At 46.1% G+C, this 24,745-nt stretch overlaps 1 protein-coding gene across 4 annotated transcripts in view; it reads left to right on the top strand.

The window, feature by feature from the left end:
• The window catches only part of LOC126500578 (ubiquitin-conjugating enzyme E2 E2), a 277,963-nt gene extending 256,755 nt beyond the window's left edge, over positions 1 to 21,208 (top strand). For all 4 annotated transcript variants that reach the window (XM_050140578.1, XM_050140579.1, XM_050140577.1 and 1 more), the window contains exon 6: positions 20,396 to 21,208. In XM_050140578.1, coding sequence (XP_049996535.1) covers positions 20,396 to 20,493 — 98 coding nt within the window. In that variant the 3' untranslated portion in view covers positions 20,494 to 21,208. The remainder of the gene's footprint in view (positions 1 to 20,395) is intronic.
• The last annotated feature ends 3,537 nt before the right edge of the window (positions 21,209 to 24,745 follow it).

Below are 24,745 nucleotides of genomic sequence, written 5' to 3'. Positions count from 1 at the left end.
CAGGATAGCCAAAACAATCTTATACAATAAAGGAACTTCGGGAGGCATTACCATCCCTGACTTCAAACTCTATTACAGAGCTACAGTAATGAAAACAGTGTGGTATTGGCATAAAAACAGAGAAGTTGACCAATGGAATTGTATAGAAGACCCGGATTTTAACCCACAAACCTATGAACACCTCATTTTTGATAAAGGAGCTAAAAGTATACAATGGAGAAAGAAAGCATCTTCAACAAATGGTGCTGGCACAACTGCATGTCAACCTGTAGAAGAATGAAAATAGACCCATATCTACAGATTCTTAAATACGTCACACGAGCAACCGAACTGTCTTTGAAGGAACTTCACACGCCGGGCCTTCATCATGTGCCTTTTTCTCTACATTGTTCCAAGTTCCCACAATAGAGACCATCAAATTCTGATCACTCAGATGGTTTTTCTCTAACTCAGAGATCCAGACACTTCTGCAGTCCTCCCCTGCCGCAATAACCCCTCCCCCCCACACACACACACACAGAAAAAAAAAATACATAGTTAGGTCCATCACAGCAACACACCATTCCTGATACCAATTTCTGCCCTGATTTGTTTTTGGTTGCTATGTCAAAACACCATGACCAAAAGCAGATTAGACAAGAAAGGGTTTATTCCAGGGTATGTTTCCAGGTAAGAGTCCATCATTAAGAAAGTCAGGGCAGGGGCAGACACGGGAAACATGGAGGAAGCTGCTTACTGGCTTGCTTCCTTTGGCTCATGACCAGATAACTCTGGACTATATACAGCTGTAGTTTTGCTCAGTCAGGATTTAATGCTTACATTTGTTTATGGTTTTTTCTCATCTGCCAAAGGTGCCATGTATATTGTAAGTGCCCTAGTTAACTTCAGCTGTCAACTTGGCACAGCCTCGAGGTGTGTGGTACAAGCCACACTGCTGTAGTCACTTCTGGCCACCTCTTCTTGCCATGAGCACTGTGTGGTGCTGGTCACCTCTGTGTGGATAGTTAGTTCAGTCTCCATACTGTATACTGTAGTACAAAGTGATTCTAGGGGACTCTGGCATACTTCGTACCATGAAGACAAGACATAGAATATATGTTCCTTAACTGCTTATGTTCCTGGTAAGGAACATCCTATGAGCAGGCTACCAGTAGTTACATTTGTTAGGGGTCAAAAGTAATACACGGATTTTTGGCTCTGGAGGACTGTTCCCTACATATTTGCGGTTAAATATACAGATTTAATATGTTCCATATCAAAATATTGTGAGCATTCTTTACAGAGATAGAAAGAAGAAAATGGAAAACAACCTAAAATCACATGGAACCACAGAAGAGCTCAAATAGCCAAATTAATCCTTAGGGGTGGGGGTAGCTGGAAGTAAATCCTCTAATTGGAAATGATGTCACAGGGGCTGGGACAAAGCTGATTGGAAATGATGTCACAGGGGCTGGGATGAAGCTGATTGGAAATGATGTCACAGGAGCTGGGATGAAGCTTCCTGATGGTTTCCTGGCATGCACCAGACCCTGGGTTCCGGCCCAGTACAAAACATAATACAAACATATCACAAAGTTATAGGACTCAAAATAGTGAGTACCAACATAAAAACAGACATATAGATTAAGATTAAGAATCCCAATAGAAAGCTCAGGCTGACTAATTTTGACACAGGCCCAAGAAGATAGAATGGAAAAAGGGAAAAACCATGAGTAAATGAAGATTGGGTTCCCGTGCAGAAAACAAAAAAGAAAAAGCCATTAAATTAAACTCCCGATCTTGTGTCACACTCAAAATGGTTAGATGGACGGACGGACAGACGGACGGACGGACGGACGGATGGACGGATGATGGTCTGCAGCCATGAAAGTCCCGGAAGATAAGGTTGAGGAAGGATTCTTTAGTACTGGCATCGGCAGAGTTTTTTGAAATATCGTGCCGAAACCTCAGGTACAAAGGCAAAAAGAGATGAATAAATGGACTATGTCAAACTGAAAAGCTTCTACATGGCAGAGGGAAGCTTTGAACAAACTGAAAGGGGAACTTGCAGGTGGGAAAATTTGCCGACTATATATCTGATAATCAGATCATTTAATGTGATAGACACACTGTCCAGAATGTACAACAAACCCTTAAAACGTCAAGAAATGGCAAGCCACTGAGCTTGCCGTCACATACGTGTAGCACTTGGGAGGCTTGTGCAGGAAGAGGCTAGTAGTCTTAGGCCAGCCTAGAGGTAGAAATTGACAAGATCAAGTATATAGACACAGGATGTATAAGTAGCTCCCAGGACGGGAGTGGGAAGACAAAAATGAGACACAGAGAAGCCAGTTTGTGCTGTGAACTGGTTAAAAGTTGCTTATGATACTTAGGATTTTGTATTAATGGCAGTTATAGCTGGTCTGGGTAGCTGAAATGAAGCTTTGTTCATTGATTTAACTGTAGTGTCCCTGCAAAAATGTGCCTTAGATACAGTCAGAGATAATTTATGAGTAATCATGGCCCAGGCACACAGATTCAGGTCACCCCATATATCTTGTTCTAATATGGTCACAGTTTTATTATGTTTTTATAGTAATAAAAAAATTATAAATCAAGGCACTTTTAAAATATATTGATGGGTTACTGCCAAGCAGAAAGTTCTCTGCTGAGGGTTCAAGTGATGTCTACTATACTTGGCTTTGGATTGTGAGAGTCAGTGGTTTGCTAATACGTCTCAAAAGTTGGGTCAGGCATAAGGATGGACAGCGTCCCTTCAGAAGGACTGAAGGTAGCCCAAGATAATTTGGCTCCGGTATACAGCATTTTAACTTCCAGTCATTTGGCCATTTTACCATAATGCAAAAAGCACATTTCATAGACAGCTTCATTCTGCATTACTGGTATCTATTAAGAATTTCTTGTGGAGGCAGGGTTTAAGAAAATGTGTCAGTTTGTAAGCTTGTTACTGTGTATTGAAGGAGGTTTATATATGTAAAAGTATTCCAGCACTTGGTGGGATGGGGAGTGAGCAGCAGTACAGGTGAACTCTGGGGGCTGCTGGCCAGCAAATCCAGCAGAAACTGTAGGTCGTGTTCCATGAGAAACCTCGTCTCAAAAGTTTTAGGTGGAAAAGAGGAAGACTCCTGATGTGGACCTTGAATTCCACACACACATATATACCACAGGTATATGTACCCCCACACACACGTACACATGCATGTACACCACACACACCAAAAACTAGAAATTGTAATGAGGTCAGTGAAAGAAGGCATAGGAAAATTCTTGTCTCAACACAAATGCAGCAGGGTGTTTGCTGGAGATACGGGCCGAATGCTGCTGACTTTAGTTTTGACAGATTAAAATAACCAGCTACTGACATTAGCCCACTAAAGTTTTATTCTTACGTTTTCCCTGGAGATATAATTATTTATCTTAATTTTAGTTTATAACTTCATTGTAAATTGAGGTTGACTTGTTAGTACAGCCGTGAGCCGTTTGAGGACTCCAGGTGTATTTGATTAAGCATTTCCCCTTACTCCAGGGCCAGAGGATCTCGGTACCACTGGGCAGGATGGCTAGAAACATCCCGCTTGCCTGCCCTGTGATCAAGCTTCCTGTGGGGCTCTCTGGTGTCAGGAAAGCTTTACAGGGACTTGAACTTAGTCCTCGTGAGAATTGGACTTAAATTACTAAGCTAATTTTTCTTTCCAATCCTAGTCAACTAACTTGAAGCAGAAATTAAAGGAGGTCTCAGGTTTATGGAATACCACTGCGTGCACTCTGAGCAGTGGCTGTCCTTCCTTCCTTGTTTCCTGTCATCTTCTTCACACTACTGGGTTGAGGCATAAATACCTGCCTGTCCCTCCAATAGTAACTTTCAAGTCTGACTCAGTGCTTTGGCTGCGAATTGACAGCAGAGTGACTGTTAAAGGTCAAATCCAGATGTTTAATGCTCTTATCTTTGCGTATGTACTTATTACTTTAACTGATTTTTTTTTTTTTTGCCATTATCAGGCTAGGTCATTTAAATTTGTAAATTTCCATAGGTGCTTGCTTGACCTAATTTGCAAGACAAAAACAATTATTGTTTCTGCAGAGAGCCTGGTCTTTAGGGCTCCTGCCCCTTTGTCCCTGTGGAGGTGAAGCTCAGCATGTGTTCATCATGGGCTCAGCGGGTCACCGTATTCTCCTCGATGTCTTTACTGTGAAGCTTTGCATTCTGTCTGGACTGCATCCTTCAGAGGCTTCAGTAAACTTCAAAGTTATCGTCTAAGGATGAAGCAAGCATCCTCAGTAAAAGCATTTCATGTATGAAATACTAGCAAATGGATATAATTAAAAGGGCATCCACTCTATTAATGTTTGCCCACAACTATTACTGAGGCGCATATTTTCATGGGCTTGCATTGTTTGTTTTTGTTTTTCTCTATGTAAACTAGATGACATAGTAAGTGTGACTCGCAAAACTCTACTCCCAGTTTCTCAGACAGAAGGAAACTTTCGGCAGAGAAGGTTACTTTAACCTTGCAAAACAGTGTCTGCGTGTTTATACCATCCCTCAGAATAGTCCCTGCAGTGTTAAGAATAAGCAAGACAAATGAGAACTTATTTACAAGCGAGACAGTGTATTTGTTCATGCAGATGTGAGCACAGTCTCATTTAGGGATGGTGGGTGTATTTCCAGCCTCTTTCCCCGCCCCCGTACTGTTCTAGACATATAATTTCTATGCAAATCCAGGCAGCATATTTATAACAGAAGCAAATATGGTGAATTACAGGAAAAATAGGTGGAGATATTTTAAGTATTCGTTAAAGCTTTCAGGGCAAGAGAGTGAATTAAACTTCATAAGGCTGCTGTAAAAATAACTATTTTAGAATTTAAATGGATTGTATGATTTAGATCATGTTACAAATTTAATTTTGACACCAAAATGCAGCCTCCAAAACATACTCCAAATGAGACTCGTTTGTGAACTGTGATCGTGCCCACCAGGCAAAGCATTTAAAAATTAGGGCCTTAGCCCATTTTTTATTTTTCTTATGCAGAATTAAAAGTGGCCTTTGTATTGCTAGTGCAAATTCTGTAGTGGTACCTAAGCTCAGTGGCAGATCACCTATTTATCATGTACCAGGTCCTGGGTTCACTCCTCAGCTCCCCCCAAAAAACAAATTTCATGGTTTGGCCGTGTAATGTAGATTAAGATCCCTGCAGGTGAAATCTGGTGGACTTATCCGCACGGGGAGTGTTGTATTCCTCACCTAGTCTACATGGTCACAGCCAGGTGTCTACAACCTGCTCTCCTAGGTGTAATGGTATATCCTGCAGAGAAAAGGAAAACAGGGTAATATGAACATTCATCCATACCTTCAAAAGCCAAATTCTTCTGCCCAGTCCGTGGGGGACTCCAAAAGACCACCAAGGAGATCAAGTCACCGAAATGCAAAAAGCAAGGTTTATTGTGTGCACATTACAAGCCACAGGGACCCAGTCAGCGCAGGAGCAAGAGGAGGTGTCCCGTCCCCTAACCCTGTCCTCCCTGCCCCTCCCCACCACCACACCCCCACCACCGCCTGCGTCCAGAGGTCACTATTTAAAGGCAAGAATCAGAAAAGTTACATTAGCAGGGTGTGGGGTGACAGACTTAACCCTGATTGGCTGACATTTGTCTGGGGGTATCTTGGTGAAAAGCTATGGGTTTGTGCTGGCAGGCGATCCTATCTGCAATGGTTGGAACATTAGGAATTTCTTTTGGATGGTCTGTTTCTGGGTGGTGCCTGGGTGGTCTCAGTTTGTGTTCTTTCTCAGAACCAGGTATTGCCTTAGGGTAAACTACTGAGACTTGGGCCTTTATTGAGCTACACAAATCCCTTGGGAGAGGCAAGAGGATCTAAAGGACCAGGCCAGCCTTGGGCTACACAGTGAGATTGTCTCAGAACAACAGTCAGTGAGATGGAATCATCCAAACTTGCCTTAGAAGGAGAAGGTGTGGTTGGCCCATGACGTTCTGCTGACGGCAGTGGTGGAGTAGATGGTGATTCCCAGGGTGTGACAGGAAGAACACAAAATTCCCTTTCTGAAGATGGGGCTGAATTCATATCCCCCTCTTTCTCCTTCCCCCTCTCCCTCCCTCCTGCCCATCCCCCACTCTCACACCGTGCACGCGCACGCGCGCGCACACACACACATACACACAGCAAGTATTAGTTGCTTTCATTGTTGCTATTACAAATATCTCACAGAAGCAATGTAAAGGTTTATTTTAGCTCACAGTTGAAGGGGAAGTCCTCGTGGCAGGAGGGTGGAGCCGTTGGTCACCTGACATCACAGCCTGGAAGCCCAGTGAGTGCTAGTTCTCAGCTTGCATTCCTGTGGGGCAGACGGCCCTCAGGTGACTTCACGTCTGATGAGAATCAGAACAGGAACTTTTTTTTCTCGGTAGAATGTCTAAGTCAGGAAAGGGCAACAGGCCTGAGAAATAGGCAAATGATGCCAGCTGGGCTCACAACTGTAGAGTCGCTCTGTAGTCACTGGAGATGCCAGCTAGAATCCCCACGCTCCTGTGAAGGCTCGGGCACTTGGAGGAGTCATTTGTCGGTCCTGGTGGTTTTGTGCTGGTTGTTGTGTTTTAAGTGAGAGAAACTTCAGTTAGTGTTATGCTCAAATCCATGGGTCCCCACAAATCCAACAAAGGAGACCGAGTCCCATATGTAAAAGCAAAGAGCCTTTATTTTAATCAAGTTTGCAAACTCGGTCTCTCAGCATGTCCAACGTATTGGAATAACCAGAGAGCCCCAAGGGCCATTAGAATTGGGTTTTTATAGTAGTAAAGGTGGGGGTGAGGGGTCTCTGAGGTTCAGGACCCCTGATTGACTGACATTTGTCTAGGGGTGTCCTGGTGAGGTGCTGGCAGGTGTTTCTATCTACAGTGCTTGGAATGCCAGGAATTTCCTTTGAATGGTCTGCTCTTGGGTGGGGGTCAGGTAGTCTAGGCCTGCCAGGCACTGTCTCAGGGTAAACTAATTGAGACTCCAGACTCCATCTGAATTTATCGAAGGCCAGAGTCCCAGGCGATAATGGTTGGAGGCAGTAAAGAATGTCCTTTCTGTTCAGACTTAGGTTATCATGGCTGGCCCTCACGTTAAAGAAGTCAGCAGGTTGCATAGGCCAGTGCAACTGTGTGAAATGTTTATCTAATTATTCTTTATCAATAAAAACCCAGGAGTCAGATGTCAGGGTGAGAACCTGAATGATCAGAGAAGCAGCAGAGAACCCAGTGATTCTCTCTCTCTCTCTCTCTCTCTCTCTCTCTCTCTCACACACACACACACACACACACACACACACACACACACAATCCCTACTACTTCTGTATCTCTCTATTTGTCATTGGTCCTCCAAAATCTCCATGTCTAATTTTGGTCATCTCATAGTTAGCTCTGCCCTCTGATTCAAAGTAAATTTAATTATTAGTCTCAGGAGTGTCAGAATGCGATCAAAATATCCCACAACAGTGTGTTGGGGGTCCTGAAAGATGCAGGTCAGAAACAGCAGAGGATCAAGATTTCTGTCCTAGAGCGCTCACAAGGCCAGCTGGCCAAAAAGAAGTTGCTTCTGTGTCTAAAGGATTTAGAATCCGCAAAGCCTTCTGAGTCCTGCTCCGGCTGTGATCCTTCCGTCTGAACCCTGAGGGGACACTGAGCTGGCACTCAGAGGCAGCCCCTGGTACCCCCAAGTGCTTGGATGGGAGAGTCTCAAAGAAGCAATTGCAGTGTATTAAAAGAATCCTTAAATTATTGTATTTGTTTAGAGGGAGAAGTACATTTCTCTGATAAGCTGTCTTGCTGGCCTTAAAGATATTTTTACCACACATTTTTAGCACAGGATTTAAAAGACAGAGATGCAGGCAATGACTAAGACAGACCCGAGCGTGGATGTGAGTGTGAGCGTCACCACCGTCTTAGCGCTAGCCTCGTGGACCGTTTTTGATGACGCAGGTTATGTGACAAGATGTTGCTTTAAAAGATTTTCTCCCTTTTCTTTCTCTTCCTAATAAGTTAGCTTTCTAACACCCAGTGGTGACTCTGAGCCACTGTGGTGACTTGAATGAAAATGGCATCCAAAGGCCCATAGAGAGTGGCACTATTAGGAGGTGTGGCCTTCTGGGAGTGTGTGTGGCCTTTGATGTTTCAAATGCTCAAGCCAGGCCCAGTGGCGCTCTCTCTCTCTCTCTCTCTCTCTCTCTCTCTCTCTCTCTCTCTCTCTCTCTCTGCTGCTGCTGCTGCTGCTGCTGCTGCTGCTGCTGCTGCTGCTGCTGCCTCCCAATCCAGATGTAGCTCTCAGCTCTCAGCTGCCTCTCCAACACCATGTCTGCCTGCATGCTACCATACTCCCCACCATGATGATAATGGACTAAACTTCTGAGCTGTAAACCAGCCACAATTAAATGTTTTCCTCTGTAAGAGTTGCTGTAGTCATAGTGTCTCTTCACAGCAGTAGAAACCCTAACTGAGACAGAGGTCTTAGATGGGATTATCATCATGATAAGATAGGAGCCCCTAGGTGCTTGGAAGCCAACGAGGGCTTGGGCTATGCTTAAATGGTTAAGTGTTGTTTATGGTGCGAGTTCTAGGAAATTGGGGGTTTAAAATAGATGAGAAAGAAGAAAGCCACTGAGTAAATATTATTGGGCTAGAATTATTTTTAAAGATTTATTTTTTTTAATTTTTTATGATTTATTTATCTTTATTTTATGTGCATTGGTGTGAAGGTGTCAGATCCCCTGGAACTGGATTTTCAGACAGTTGTGAGCTGCCATGAGGGTGCTGGGAATTGAACCCGGGTCCTATGGAAGAACAGTCAGTGTTCTTAACCGCTGAGCCATTTCTCCAGCCCCTTTAAGATTTATTTTTGTGTGTATGTGTGTGAGCCTGTGGAAATATGAGTACAATATGTGTACGGGGGTTGGGGGGGGGCAGCTCACAGAAGCGGACATTGGATGTCCTGGAACTTGATCTTTGTGAGCCACCATATGGGTCCTGGGTCTTCTGCAAGATCATCATGTGCTCCTAACCACTGAGCCATCTAACCAGACTTGGAATTCATGATTCTGACCATGTAACTGGCTTCAACCAGGCTCCTACATGAGGGACTCCTTTTTCTTCTTATGTCCCCTTACTTTTGCCTGGAGCCGCTCTCCTGCCCACCTCTTCCTGGGCACTAATGGCCCCTTGTATAGTCACTGGTCTCTGCTTTCTCCTTTCTTAGATGCTGGTGTGTCTAGGAAGAGTAATCTGATTGCATTGACTTGTAGTTGTTATTCCTGAGGTGACCTCATGTGGTGCATTGGCTGAATACAGACCAGCCATGCCTTTGGTGGGTAGTCCTTCCTACAGGGACTCTCCCAGCCCCTGGACCACAGGCTTCCATAGCCAATGGTAGGAAGAAAGCTCTGGGAAACTGAACCACCAAGGCTCTGAGCCAGGGTATTTGTGCCTATGGGTTCAAGTCCACACTCCTAGACCTGGTGGAGATATGGTGTGTGTGAAGTTCCAGAGTGCAATCGCTGTGGACACCCATCCTCTGGCTGCCCACAGCTGCTGAAGAGGAAGTGAGCAGAAAGTCCTGGTATCAGAGTGTTGGCAGAGGCTGCTTGTTCATTCCCGGCCACCCAGACTCAAAATAACCACACAGAAACTATGTTAATTACAATACTGTTTGACCAATAGCTTAAGCATATGTCTAGCTAGCTCTTATATCCTAAACTAACCCATCTCCATTAATCTGTGCATCACCACGAGGTTGTGGCCTACTGGCAAAGTTTCGACAGGCTCAGGCGGAGGCCTCTGTCTCCTGTGGCGGCTACATGGCTGCTCTCTGACTCTGCCTACTATCTCCCAGCATTCATTTAGTTTTCCCACCAGCTTTATTCTATCACAGGTCATAGCAGCTTCTGTATTCATTAATCAATAAAAACAACACATATACAGAAGGACTTCCCACACCATCAGACAACATGTGTTTGTCCTGAGTAGACTGCGTTTGACCACATGGGTCAAAAAATATTTTAAACAAAAGTCACATGACACAAACAAGTCTTATTGGATTGCTGTTGTTTTTAGACTTCCATCAGGGATCGGCAAAGGGTAGGGTAATTCACCTCTCATAGAGAATACTCAGTGAGCAAATTTCCTTTCCATAGCTGTCAGGAACAAGCATTTGCAGAGAGCGTGTTTTTATAAAGCAAAACACCTGGACACATGATACATGAAAGCTCACAGCACTTAGCTCAGTGGTAGAGCTTGTGTCTTGCATGCTTGAGGTCCTAGGCTCAATCCTCAGAACCAGGAATAAAATAAGATGTAGCATCTACAGATACTAGCAGCTATTAAGGAGGATGTGGAAAACTGGAAACTTTATACATTGCTAATAACAATGTAAATGGCACCTGGGCCTTCAGTAGCATGTACCAGTTCCTTGAGTAGTTAAACATAGAATCGCATGACCAAGAAATTCTGCAACCCCCAAAAAAATGAATATGTGTGTATACATCTGTACACAGGCTTGTTATCATGATCCATGCTTGTAATCCCAACACTAAGAAGGCCGAGTGAGGCATGAGATCTCAAAAGAAAGTGTGTGTGTGTGCACACACGTGTGTATATGCACACATTTTCTTTATAGCATTATTCGTAATTCACATATTCATTGGTGAACAGATAAATATGATATGATTATTTTAGCTAGCTTTCTGTGACTGTGTCAGAATACCTGAAATATTTCAGCTTAAAAAGAAAAAAAAAAGGTTTCATTTGGGCTCGTAGTTGCCGAGATTTCAGCCCATGGTTGCTTGGCCCTGGTGCTGTGGGCGGTGGGAGCACAGCACATGGTTGTCGGAGCCCTTGGCAGAGGAACTTTGTTCATCTTAAGACAGCTGGGAAGCAAAGAGAGACCGAAGGTGGCCAGGGTCCCAATATTCCCTTCAAGAGGATATTAATGGCCTAACTTCCTAACTCTATGGCCTGCCTTCTGAATGTCCTGTGTCCTCCAAGGGTCCCAAGCTGAAGGCGAGGCCTTCAGTACATGGGACATTTCGAGGGACTTCTCACATCCAGATGCCAACATAGGTGGACCCGTACAGTAGAGAGGCAGACAGCAGTACAAAGAATGGACCAGAGATGCATGCCAGCATGGGTGAGCCTTGAAACATGCTCTAGATATGGGAATTCACGTGGTGATTCCATCTGTTGATATGTCTAGCAAACCTGTAGACCCAAGAGTTCCCTGGGCACTGGAACAGTTGTCCGGGGACTAAAGGAGTCGTCCAGGGGTCTGGAGGAAACATCTGGAGGTTGGAGGAATTGGCTGGAACTTAGAGTAGTCTGAGGGACTTGGGGAGCCATTTTGGGACTGAAGTTGTCATCTGGGGACTGGGGGAGTCTTCTGGAGGCCAGAGGATTTGGGTGGAAGAGAAGTGGCTGCTAATGGACTTCTCTGAGAGACAGCGAAAGCTGTTAGCAATTGTGAGAGTGATTGCACACTGTGATTAGACTGCAGACCATCGGCATGCGGACTTTAGAGATGAATTGAATAGTGCATTAATTGTGTGCCTCCTTAATACTGTTCACATGTTTTAATCTCTTCCCATATCTTGGCATTTTTCTTTCCAGGACTACTTGCTGCATCTGAAGCTTTGGGCTGTAGAATTTGGGTCAAGAAATGTGTAGGTCCCTGGGGTCTGAAGTACCATAAAATGAGGGCAGGTTTTAAGTCCCTATTGGGAAATACTGCTTAACTGTGCCTGGAATTGCTGCCCGCAGCTTTGTAGCAGGTGTCGCTGTCTGTGCTGAACTCCAGGTCGACTCTCCACAGCACACTCCGTAGTTGAAAACACATTGATTAAATGTGCTAACACAGAGACTTGAAGAACTCTTCAAAGTTTTAGAACTATATATATCGTGTGTATGTTCATCTGTGTATTCAGGTTTGTGTGTGCATACATGTAGGAGCCAGGGTTGGTGCCAAATGTCTTCCTCCGTCTCTCTCCACCTATTTCTTTTGAGGCAGTATCTCTTACTGAAACTGGAACTCACTGCTTCAGCTCTCCTGGCAGGCCAGAAGCTCCAGGGCTCCTTCTGGGTCTCCTTAGATCACAGGCGTGCAACTTCTCTCCCCCAGCGTTGTATTAGTGCATTAGTACCAGCGTGCCCACATGGTTACGGTTATGTAGCAAACGCTTCCCAGCTGAGCTATCTCCCAGCCCCTGAAAGTATCTTTTGAGGCGTGTGTTTTTACCATTTACTGGGCAGCCTTAAGAGGCATTCCTCTAGAGCTGGTTTCCTTCTCCCTCGCTGCCCCCACCATCCTGCTGATTCTCGCTTTTTCCATCCCTGGACAATGTCCAGCAGATCCTCCACTCTTCCGGCCACTTTCTATTCTCCGAAGGTCAGTCAGGTCTGTCTTAAAACCATCCCATGCCCAACTGAAATCATTTCCTCCTCCCTCTGTGTGACTCTCAGATGCCAACCCTTACTCTTCAAGGCCTGACTCCTCGGGGCTGGGAGCTGAGAATTGTACTGATGGTGTTCCTGAGCCCACCTGCTCACAGTTACCATGCTCCTTGCGTCTTCCACAAACCTGTCATTACCTGCATGCCTTCTGTTGACAGGATCAGAGGCCACTTCACATCAGGGAGTTTCACGCTCCCTTCCCAGTTCCTTGATGCTCAGGACTGGGTACTGACTCAAGCTCCTTGGCCATGCCTGCCCCAGTGATGTTCTGGTAAATGATTGACAGCGCAGGGGCAGGGACTGTGTTGTTGGTTGTTATTACTCTTTTCTCTTTTGGGAGCCCACCACTCAGCTCCCAAATAAATCACATTGAGGCTTATTCTTACCTAGAAATGCCTTGCCTTAACTTTGCTTGTTTCTTGCCAGCTTTTCTTAAATTATCTTTTGCCTCTGGACTTTTATCTTCTCCTATTTCTGTATACCTTTCCTTACGTCTACCCCGTGGCTTGCTGTGTAACCGTGTGGCTAGCCCCAGGAGTCCTCCTCTCACTCCTAGATCTCCTCTTCCCAGATTTCTCCTCCTATATGTTCTGTCTGCCTGCCAGCCCCGCCTACAGTTTCTCCTACTTATTGGCTGTTCAGCTCTTTATTAAACCAATCAGCTGTTTTAGACAGACATAACAAATCTCTAACTAATATTCCACAACACCTGTGTGTGCATAAATCTATTTCTTGCTCTGCTATGAAGTGAATCCATAACTTACAAACAAGAACACTCTGTGCAGTGTTCTTCATACAGGTCCCGTGTGGTCAAACAGTTCTTCCAGAAAGCTTGAGCTGGTTTTTCCTTCACTATTTGTCTGCTTTTATCCTATGGTTATGGCTTGCAAGTGAATATAGTGTCATGTTCTTTTAAGAAATGAGACAGAGGGAAGCACAGGCAGACATGGGAGCCTGCACATTAGTGCCAGCCCCTCCCTTGTTCAGACACAGGCCTCTCACCCATGGTGCTGTTTTCTGTTCTTGTAGTTACTGCAGTGGACTGCATTCTGAAACTATTAAAACTCCAGAAATAAGCAGATTCCACATTTTAAATTCCGTGCTGTTCTTAGTAGCAGGATGAGACCTCACGAACTATCTATGCTATGAATGCCTCCCGACCCTCAGCCATCAGTGACTGCTGTCGCTGTCGGGACTCACGCCAGGCAGTCCTCATTCTGCTTAGTAACAGTGCTGAAGCATGAGCTGTCAGGGAAGGCCTGGGCCGCAGACAAGGAAGGCGGCATGAACGCTGGCTGGTGTACCATTGGCCACCTTGTCAGCGGTGACGAGGAATGTGTGTAGGCTTTGGTCCCATCCACAGTTTCCGGCTTCCCCTGCATGTCTCAGAGGTGAGGGGAGACTCCTACAGTAGAGTTCAAGTTTTGTGCAATTAGAATGTCAGGCGTCGGGTACAGCGTACCTGCAGCGTGCTCTGAACTGTCTCCTTGTAGCTCATCCCTTTTAAGCCTAGGATGGGCAGTCAGCAAGGCAGTGGTCAGGTCCAGTCTGTAGCATATGCCGATTTCAAGCTGCCAACGTGATCCTTATTGAATGCACAGTTTAAACAAAGTGTCCACAGTCATGCTGGATCTCCCACCATGCCGGGAAACACAGAAGATGTGAGCAATGATAATAACAAAGGGTGGGGAAACCATGAAGTGCAGAGGTGTAGGTTTTATCACCATTGTCTTTAATATCATTGTAAGTGTATGTAATTGTACTTTTAATAGTGGCCGAGTTTGAATCCCTACAAAGTTCAGAATTGGTGGGCAGATAGGCTTGAGAGCACACTACCCTCCCCCATGACTGTCTCTTACCAGAAGTCTCTTCACCCCTGGAGTGCCCTCTGCCTGCCAATGGCCTGACACACAAGCAAGACAGCAGTGACCACGCAGGCTGCATCCAGGAGCAAATCAGCGTGCGGGCCAGCTGCCGTGCAGCTCACCTGACTCAGCCTTAGCCAGGGACCACACTCAACAGTTGCCTTCCTGCCAACACCCTCTACAAGCTTGCCACAGGTGCCGCTCCACCCCCACACCTGGAAAGTCATCTTTTCACATTTTCACAGAAGCCAGAAGACAGGGCATCCCCCATAGCAGCCAATACCTTACTCCCAAGGCTGGTGCTCCCTGCTGGTATGATAAAGACTTCTAGAGCTGAGACAGGACATCTTCCTCCTAATTAGTCCCAAATGGAAACATTACTGTCTGTAGAACATGGGATACCTGATGCCTCTTTTAGCATTCTTAACGCTTAACTAATGGCAGCACATCTTGCTAGATGTACACAGTTATATTTCATATTGTCAGCTTTAAATCTAGTTTAAGCGTGTCTTCCATTTAACTAAAACCCCTTTCTCCCTGATGTGGCTTGACTCTCAAGTACCCACAGGCTTGGTCCCTGGCCCGAGGGCCTGCTGGGAGGTGGTAGAGCAGCTAGGACTTGGGACATGTCTTAAGGGTCCATGGGTGCCTGTCCCCTTCCTCTCTCCTTTACTCACCAGAGTAAAGTCCCTTGTGAGTCCCCTGAGCAGTTCCTCCACCCTCCACCACTTTCTTCTGCCATGATAAACTGAGCCAACACAGGCCCAGAGCAGCACCGCCAAACTGAAGCCTCTTGAGGTTGGGACCATCTCTCTTAAAGCTTGGCTTGCTCAGGTGTTTTGCAGCAATTGAAAGCTGACAAACTCCTTAGAACACTCTTTATGTTGCACACAGGCACACATAAAGCACATCTTTCAAGAGAATCTTTCTGCCTTCAGTTAGATGCATAATTATTGGTATAGTTCCCCCAACATACAGATCCCAGCTTTGTCTGATAGTAGCTTGGTCCTTAGCTAGTTTAACTAGCAGAGCAGAGGAAAGCCGGTCTTCCAGAGCCGTGCAGCCTGCTACAGATGGACAGGAGTCTTGCAGGCCTGAGGTGGGAGAACTTGAATTGCTCCGAACCTGATCTCATCAAGGCTCTGAAAGGTCACAGAAGGAAAGGCAGCAGGTGTGTAGAGGCTCCCCCAACCAGTACACCTCCTACAGCAGTGCGTATTCCAACAGGAGCCAGGGGAGCCCAGTGATGCGAAGTGTTTGTCTAGTGTGTGCAAGGCCCGGGGTTGGTACTGGAAGAGAGGTTGCTTTCAAAAGAGGCTGGTGAGATGGCTCCGCAGATAAAGGCTCTTGCTGCCAAGTCTAATGGCCCGAGTTTAGTCCCCAGGACCCACATGATGAAAGGAGAAAACCAAACCCTATAGGCTGTCCTCTGACCCCCAGACATGTGTGCTCACACACACACACACACACATGCACCCACAAATGTAGTAAATAATAATAAAAAATCAATAAAGTGTGCATGCAGATCCGCTGAGCAGCCTTGTGTCTGAGGGGAGGTGGCCTCGTAAACATGACATCACACCAGAAGATATAGAGAATCATTTGCTGCTTTCGCCATGTACAAACTTTAGCCTGTACGTGGCAGGAGATCTCAGAACTGGGCTAAAGGACAAGAGATGCTCAGGGACCATCTCCTTCTCCCACATAGCGCGGCTGGCCAGCTCAGGGACCATCTCCTTCTCCAACATGGTGCAACTGGCCAGTGTTGTCCTGAGACAGACACCAGGGTTTATTGGATTGAACCCTGCGTAGTGTGCAGTTGGAATCAATGAACAGCCTGAGGCAAAGTTAAATGTTGCCATCGTAATACGAACTTCTGTGTTACAAGAAGAAGCAGGAAACTTGGGGGTTTAAGACCTCAGTAAACCCTGCAGTCTCATTACGGTGTTGTGTGGTGTGTGTTTACAGTGTAGTGGTTTCGTTTCTTAGTACTGCCAGCTGCTCCACGGCCCCTCTGCATACTTAACTACAAAATGGTTTCCAGACAATGGAAAGTACGGATGTTAGATCCACATATGCCAGTGCAGGTTACTATGGGTGGAGATGGTCCAGTCAGCGGGCTTTTCTTCTCTTCCCATTCTGATAGGAAGATGAGGGCTACTCCGCTCTCAGAGTCGGCTGTTGGTGACAGGGAAGCATTGGCGAGGCTGTCCCACGCACTAAAGCTCCAGCTTTTGCTCTGATTTTTCTGTATCCTTTTCTTTTATCTCCCAGTCACTGGAGGTACGGCTCCCAGACAGATGCATTGGTCCTTAGCAAGTCCTTTCTGTGAGTGTCAGACTCCACAGCAGACACTAGTAAGACCTATTTTGTTTCCAAGTCCTCTTGAATGTGGGACAGCTAGTCTTTCTGCTCACATGAGCACTTGTGTAAATACAAGTGTAGTCAGTTCTGAGTTGGGGGGTAGCTTGGTGATAGAGTGTTTGCCAGGCATGAACAAGGCCTTGACTCCAATCTCCAGCGCCACCAAGTATGGCAAAAACAAACATGATAGTTGCAAGCCTTCCCATGTGTGTCCTGTCTTATCCTTGGTTTTCAGCCCCATGTCCTACTTAGGACACTTACCACACTTAAAAAGTACTGTGTGTTTATTAGATGTCACAGTGACCAGTGTGATCCTGGCACGCCGCATATTCAGGATGAAAAACTGAAGGAGACATTTGACTTTTGAGTCTTCCAAAGCCCGAAGCAGACACTGGCTAAGGCGAAAGCTGACCTTCAGTTCTTCTCGCATACAGTGTGTGACTTGGTAAAGTACAGAGGACACAGCAGGCAGCTTCTAGAAGATGAAGTGCAGATGAGGAGCAAACGCCAGAAGAGGTAGATCTTGGTCAGCATCAGGTCAGACACAAAGCCATCAAGGACAGGCACTTTTTTTCCTATTAGAATGGGAAAAAATAGTAATTAATAATAGCTGGTAGAATGTTTCAGAAAGAGTACATTTTCTTCCTCTCATTGAAAGGCACTCAGACAATGTTTGCTCAAAGCTTAAAATGTTCACCCTCTGGTCCCCAGTGTGTCTTGGGCATGCCCGCCCTCCCGGGATCCTCCAGATTGGAACAGCAGCTCTTTTGTGTTTCTTTGTCTGTTCAGTTCCATTTGGAGTTTCGTGTCTCCGAGCACTCTGTCTCTGAAGCCCAGGGTGGCCTTGAATTCATGCTCCTCCTGCGTCAGCCGCCTGTGTTCTGGGATCACAGATGTGTGCCACCACGCCTGGCTTATAGTGTTAGTTCTCCTGGCAGAGAGAATCAGATGTGATCACCGGAGAATGGGAAGCAGTGCTGACAATGGGGAGGAGTGTGTAGGTGGCTAGTAAAGATGGCAAGCGTGACCTGCGGTGCCGCCTGGGAAACACAGCTCCACAGCACCACGACAGAGGAAGGGAGAAGCCACAGAGCATCCGTCATGAGATCCCGTCCACTGAGACAGGAGGGGCGTCTTCATATTTCTTCATGTTAGATTTTATTATGGTGCACATCTATTACCGATGTGGGATTCCCATCTGTATGCTGTGAATATGTTTTATTGCCATTGGTTAATAACGAATCTGCTTTGGGCCTATAAACAGAGCAGAATAGAGCAAGGCAGGAATCCGAACAGAGATGTAGAGAGAGAATAGGCAGAGTCAAAGAGACGCTATGTAGCTGCTGAAGGAGACAGACATGCAGGAACCTTGCCGGTGAACCACGAGCCTCATGGTAAAATATAAAATAATAGAAATGGGTTAATTTAAGATATAAGAACTAGCTAGCAATGCGCCTAAGTGATTGGCCAAGCAGTGCTGTAATTAATATAGTTTCTGTGTAATTATTTCGGGTCTGGGCAGCCAGGAAACAAGCAGCCTCCGTCTACATATTACTAGTAAGTTTTGCAAAAACTTTAAACAAACTAGAACCAGGCTAGTTCTGTGCAGGAAGCAAAAGTGAACTCTTTGTCAGTCCATCCACACAAAGCCTCCAGAGACTCCGTGGGAACTGAAGAGTAAAGCAGAATGTTGACTGCGTGGGGAGGGCAACCGGAGAAGCAATGGGCATAGCGGTCTAGTAGCCACACGGAGGCACAGTGAAGGAACAAGAAAAGACTCGGGTTAGAAAGAACTGCCACATCACAGGCTCTGACGTGCGGGAAGTCTGCAGAGAGGACAGACTTCTTCTCTGTGGAGGGCACAGGACAGTCCTAAGCATGTTCCTCACTTTCTGTCTTGAGACAAGGTCTCACATTGTTCATCACTGCGTGTGCCAGGCTAGCTCTCCACTGCGTGTGCCAGGCTAGCTCTCCGCTATTGAAAGTAGCTAAATTTCAATTAATCCACTGATAAGTTTTGTAGAGAGGAAAAAAACTTATAGATTAAAAAAACAGAGATTAATGATGGTTTCAGAAAATTGTATTTTTTTAAAAAAATACAGTAAAGAGAGAGAATTCCTGTTCAGAGCAGATTGTTCCAGAATTGCTCCTTGAACTACTAAAGCCTGTGAGATTATTCATAGTTAAAGACGAGGAAAAATAATGTCCTGACTCCTCTTTAGCTACTTTGACACTGCAGATCTTTGACTCAGTTATCTTGGGTCCTTTCAACCCTCAGACCATTGAACCTCAGGAGCGACTTTATTGGGGCTGAAGAGATGCTCAGGGGTTCAGTTCCTAACACTCTCATAGTGGCTCACTACTGTCTGTACATCACTCAGCTGGAGCATCCATGGGATGGACCAAGCATGTTACTAATACAGGTTCTGTAGAACAAAGCACGTGTCCCGAGTCCAGTGTGTCGGGACACTGAGCTTTGCACTGTGAACTGCCGATCCTGGAACATGTCATTAATCCAAGGCAGAGAAATGTGGCACCGGCTGCACTTCTGCCTCCACCCGTGGTACCTGGTCTCAACTTAGAGATCACGTTTTCAAGAAGTGCCGTGGCCAGTCTGTACTAGGTCGTGTCTGTGGGTTGTGACTCCTGGCAGGACTGGCTTGAAGAGGTAGTTTCCATGACATGAGAGCAAGGAGGAGGGTCACGGAAGAACAGAGCAAGCCCAGAGACTTCTGTGACCCCGCGAATGTCAGGCCCGGCCTCTTCCATGGTCTTGGTTGAGGGGACGGCTAAGCTTGGAGCTGTGAGCTGATCCTCCTGTGGCTTCTGTGAGCCGTGCTAGCTCACGGGCAGCGCTGACCACGGGTGTCTTTCACACACTCTACTTGTAGTCTGGATGTAGCATTAGCCCTTGCTGCCTTTCTCCTCTTAGTCCCTTTGCAGGTAACTGCCAGGAAAAAATCCACATTTTCAACACAAATATAAGGGAAATAAAATTCAAGGGAAAGAAAGAAATTAGAGAATTAGAACAAACTGGGTGGAAAATGGGTGCTCCAGAAAGCTCTTGGTGCTTTGAAATTTGACTTTTTTTCCCAATAAACACAGAGGCTCCTGTCCCACGCCCTGTGGCCAACCTGGCTCCAGGCCCTCCTCTTTCTCCTTTCTCCCATCAGCCCTGTGAGATCGGTGCAATGAGTTTGTTAAGCTGTTACCAGTATTTCTATAATAATGAACCACGTGGACCTTGATTGGCAGAGGTCTTCTTTCTCCTGTTTTGTTTGAGGTGAGCAGAGCCACCACTCAGGTCCCACTTAGCTGTGCCCATACTGTGGAACAGGAAGGCAGGGTCTGAGAGTCACTGCTGTGGTGGTAAGCCCATGTCAAAGCGGCCAACCTGTCTGAGCCACCTCCCAGCAAATCTCCCCTGGACTCTGCAGCCCCCTCCCACAACCCAGCTGCCCTTCCCCAGGGCACAAGAGCAGGGCAGCAGCCTGGGAAGGTGTGAGGACAGGGGGAACACGAAACGCGTCAAGAATGTGACTTGTCTGCCCTGTGCTGAAGCTCCAGTGTGGGCATTAGAGCACCTCCCGCGCCCTAAACTTTGGCCACCGCGCAGGGCCCTCTCCTGATGTCACTCTGCTGTTTACTGACTCCTGACTCTGCCTCTCTTACAGCCGACCCTCTGGTGGGCAGCATTGCCACACAGTACATGACCAACAGAGCCGAGCACGACCGGATGGCCAGACAGTGGACCAAGCGGTACGCCACCTAGGGGCCTCCATGTGCCTGCTGTGTGCGAGCACATTCACCAAGTGCATCGATAGCCCGCCTGCCCTCCAGACCTCCGTTCTGTTTCCTGTTTTTATTAAATTTTGAACTGTTTTGTGATGGTATGTCATTTGTCCCTCCTCCTTCCTACCCTCACCCTCCTCCCCTTCTCTCTGGCCCTCTTTTCTCCCTTTTATTCTGTTAACTTGAAAGATTTGGGATTCCCCCCACTGCAGTGTGGATGGGAGCTTCTGTTTTAAGTGCAAACCATGTCAGATCTGTGCTAGTAAGAGCTTTCCTACAAAGCTTTGTATTACTGTGTGGTTTGGGGTTTTTTTGTTGTTGTTGTTTTGTTTTATCTTTTTTTTTCTTTTATGTGCTCTTCAGAAAAACACACATTCAGAATTATATCTCGTTTCTACTTAAAGTAGTGCTTAGGGTTAATTTTTTGTACTGAAGTCTTTATTGGTGGGTGCATGCTACTGGGAACAAGGTTTTGTACAAAAGGTCCAATCAGAATCACTGTGCATTACTGAGACCCTGTTTATCACAAGCCTTCTGTCCCCCACGCAGAAGACTGTTAGACTGAACAAAATAATATGTATTTTGATTTACTTAAGTGCTTGTAAATTTCCTAGGGACCTGCCACTGTTGACTGTGGATCGGTTGATGTACACTTGTATTATTAATGCCTCAATAAATCACTGTGGCGGATCAGTGCCCTTCTGCACCGGCCTTTGCTTTGTGTGCTGTGACCCCGCAGCCGCTCACGCACCGAGGCCTGCCCCTCCTCAGTCCTTCAGTTTCCTTCCTTCTCCTTCCCTCCCGGAGCTAAGGCTCTTTGTCATGGAGCTGCTGCTGATTAGCATGTGGATCTCTCCAGCTGCCTGGTGATTTCATGGTCATTTCAGACCCGGGCCCTACTTCTTTCTGTTAAGGCCATCTCCATTCAGCGGTGACAGTAATGACTAATAACAGCCTGCTTGTGAACGTGCGTGCTGAGCCGATGATGCGCCCAGTCGCTTTCAAGTTCATCCTTTTCTGTTTCCTGGCGTAGTTCGTGCTTGCTGTGTGGCCTTCTTTTGTTCTGCTCTTCCCCCCATGATTCTGGCGGCAGCAAACCCTCTGTGTGTGTCATGGTCACACAGTCAGCGGCATGCACAGTGGCTCAACATTCAGGGGCTGCCGGAGACAGACGGAGCCGTGATCCATGCTGGTTTAGCACTGTTATGCAAGTGGTTTTCAGGTTCTTCTACGGGAACTTCTACCAATCGGCACACTGCACTCACTAACACCTTTACGGCTAAGTGATATAATTTATGAAGCCATATAGGCCTGACTACTTCACACTTTAAATGTCTGTCATAAAAGATGCTGATTTTGCTCGTCTTAAGTGGTTAAAATTTCTTGAGAAATTTAAATATTTGAAATGATAAATTTTAAAACATATTTTATGCATATGGGTGTTTTACCTGCATGTGTGTCTGTGTACCAAGTACAGGAAGTACCCAGGGAGGCCAGAGGAGGATTTCCGGTCCCCCAGGGCTGGTTGTGAGCTGCCAGGTGGTTGCTGGGAATTGCAGCTGGGCCATCTAGAAAAGTAGCCCGTGCTCTCAGCTGCTGAGATCTCTCCAGCGCTTTGAAATATGCTTAAAGCAAAGCACCTATGGGTGTCTTTTAAGATGTATTTCTGTTTGTGTGCATGTGTGTCGTCTCTGTGTGTGTGTGTGTGTGTGTGTGTGTGTGTGTGTGTGTGCCCACCAAGGCCAGAAGAAGGTGCCGGAGCCCCTGGAGTCACAGTCAGTTGTGAGCTGCCCAGTATGGGAACAGCAGCAAGCCCTCCAATGGCTCAACTCCATCTCCGATCCTTTCTTTCTCTTTTTCATAATGACTCGAGCATACGTTATCTAAAAGCCTGCCCCAGAATCCCAGAACTGTGTGATCTCTGCTGAATTTAGTCACTTCTGTAACTAGCAAAAGGGGCCACAGACAGTCCTCCGCCCAGCGGCAGTACCCACATATGGCTGTGGTTTTGCCAGCCCCTGACACAGGCCAGGTCACAGGACTAGGCCAAGTGCTGTGTCAGCTCTTTCTTCACGATAAAGCACTTAGAATTGGCGCACGACAAGAATAATCCTTTCTTTCAGTTGCCAAGAAAGATTTATTGCTCTACAAACTCTCCATGCAGGTTTATTTTTACTTTAGATTTAAAAACTCAGGCATAAAAACACCGAGCTTCTGTAAGTTTTGTTTTATTGAGTTTTTGGACTGATTACAGCGGACTGTGCTACGGCTTGCACAGACAGTGTACTGCTCGCCTGGCTGAGAATGTCAGCTCCATTTGACACATATTTTAATAATACATTAACACAGCACTCCCATTCCCTACCTGCCCTGACTCACGTTACTTCACAATGCATGGTGAAGCTGCAGAGATGGCTCAGTGCTTAGTACCACCCAGGACCCGGGTTCTGTTCCTAGAACCTTCATGCAGCGCATAACTGACTATAACTCCAGCCCCAGCGGACCCAGCTCCCCGTCTTCCAACTTCTGTAGAGACCCAATGCCACACACACAAGCAAATAAAAAATAATAATTTTTAAAGAAAAAAATGTTGCCAAGCAGTGGTGGCACACGCCTTTAATCCCAGCACTTGGGAGGCAGAGGCAGGCAGATCTCTTTGAGTTCGAGGCCAGCCTGGTCAACAAGAGTTAGTTCCAGGACAGCCAGGGCTACAGAGAAACCTTGTCTCAAAAAAAAAAAAAAAAGAAAGAAAGGAAAGGAAAGGGAAGGAAGGAAGGAAGGAAGGAAGGAAGGAAGGAAGGAAGGAAGGAAGGAAGGAGAAAGGAGAAGAAGAGAATGTTATTTCAGAGGTAGAAATTGAGACAGTTCTCATGGGAAATCCTGTCCCAAGTGTGTTTGCTTGTCTAGAAACCATTTTTGGGTTTATGCCGATCAGATATGAAGAGACTATAAAATGCATCTTTGTGAGCTCTAAATACTTCATGTCAAACACATCTACTTTGCTCTCAACATGTGAAAGCTTGGGAGACTCCAGAGAGAGCCACACACGCTTAGGAGATCCCGTTGAGTCCGAACTCCAGATAACAGGGTAATGTAGTCACAGTAGGTGAAACAATCCCAGGAAGCATTGTGAACTGTTTATAAAATGACTTTGGAGGGCGTTTGGCACCCAAAGTACTAGATAGTCTTGATGACAAATACAGACGTTATATCTCAAAAATGTAAGCACGGTTTTGTTCCGTAAGTCTGTGAAATTTTCCAGACTACCGGCAGTTGTTTGTGTTAAATTTAAATGTTGGCAGATCCTCAGTCACTGACAAAGTAGTCTGAGGTGTTTATTGATCCTAAATCATTCAGAAGATTGTGGCCTTAATGTATGGACAAACAAAATCCACAGAGTGGTCTTCTGTCCTGCGGAAGCCATTGAGGTACAATTGCAGAAATAGTTCATCTTGAACTCTGTGGATTAGACCCGGCCTCTCACACATGCCAGGCAAGCACCCTACCACCAAGTCCCATCCTGGTCTTAGGTTCCGTCCCTGTGATAAAACACCATGATCAAAAGCAGCTTGGAGAGGAAAGAGTTCATCTCCTCGCACAACTCACAGCCCATGCTGAAGGGAAGTCAGCACAGGAACTACAGGCTGGAGCTGAAGCAAAGGCCATGGAGGAACACCACTCACTGCCGTGGTCCCCTGGCTCCCTCAGTTTGCTTTCTTACACATCCCAGCCCTGCTCTCCCAGGGGTAGCACCGCCCACAGTGAGCGGACCATCCACATCAATCATCCATCAGGTAAAGTGAATCTTCATTAGACCCTCCCCTCAGGGTTCTCTCCTACAGAAGAGGAGACCGATTGGAAGAGCCAGAAGGCATGGGTGGCACCAAGGAAACAGTATCTTCCAGACACAATAGGACTGGCATACATATGAACTCGCCGAGACTGTGTAAGAAGGCCTGAACAGGTTCAAGCTGGATGGGGTCCCAGCACTGAAAGGGAGAAGTGGACATGAGCCCTATCCCTAACCAAGAAGCTATCTCCAAGTGTCCAATGCTTCCAAAGGAGTCTCACTGAGTGGATTCCCTATATACCCAGCAGGAGATGGGCAACACAAAAGAGATTTGCTGTCTCATATTTCCTTAGACATTTTTTTTTAATCTTAGTATTCTTTTTCTTGTATATTGTGTTCCAAGTGTGTGTGTGTGTGTGTGTTGTGCTTTTTCCTTATTTTT

Source organism: Alexandromys fortis, unplaced genomic scaffold (genome assembly GCF_014885135.2).
Source record: "Alexandromys fortis isolate MF-2015 unplaced genomic scaffold, M_Fortis_MF-2015_v1.1 scaffold_46, whole genome shotgun sequence".
In the NCBI taxonomy this organism is placed as follows: Eukaryota; Metazoa; Chordata; class Mammalia; order Rodentia; family Cricetidae; genus Alexandromys; species Alexandromys fortis.
Note: the sequence above shows the minus strand (reverse complement) of the source record. Positions and strands in the feature narration are given on the sequence as shown.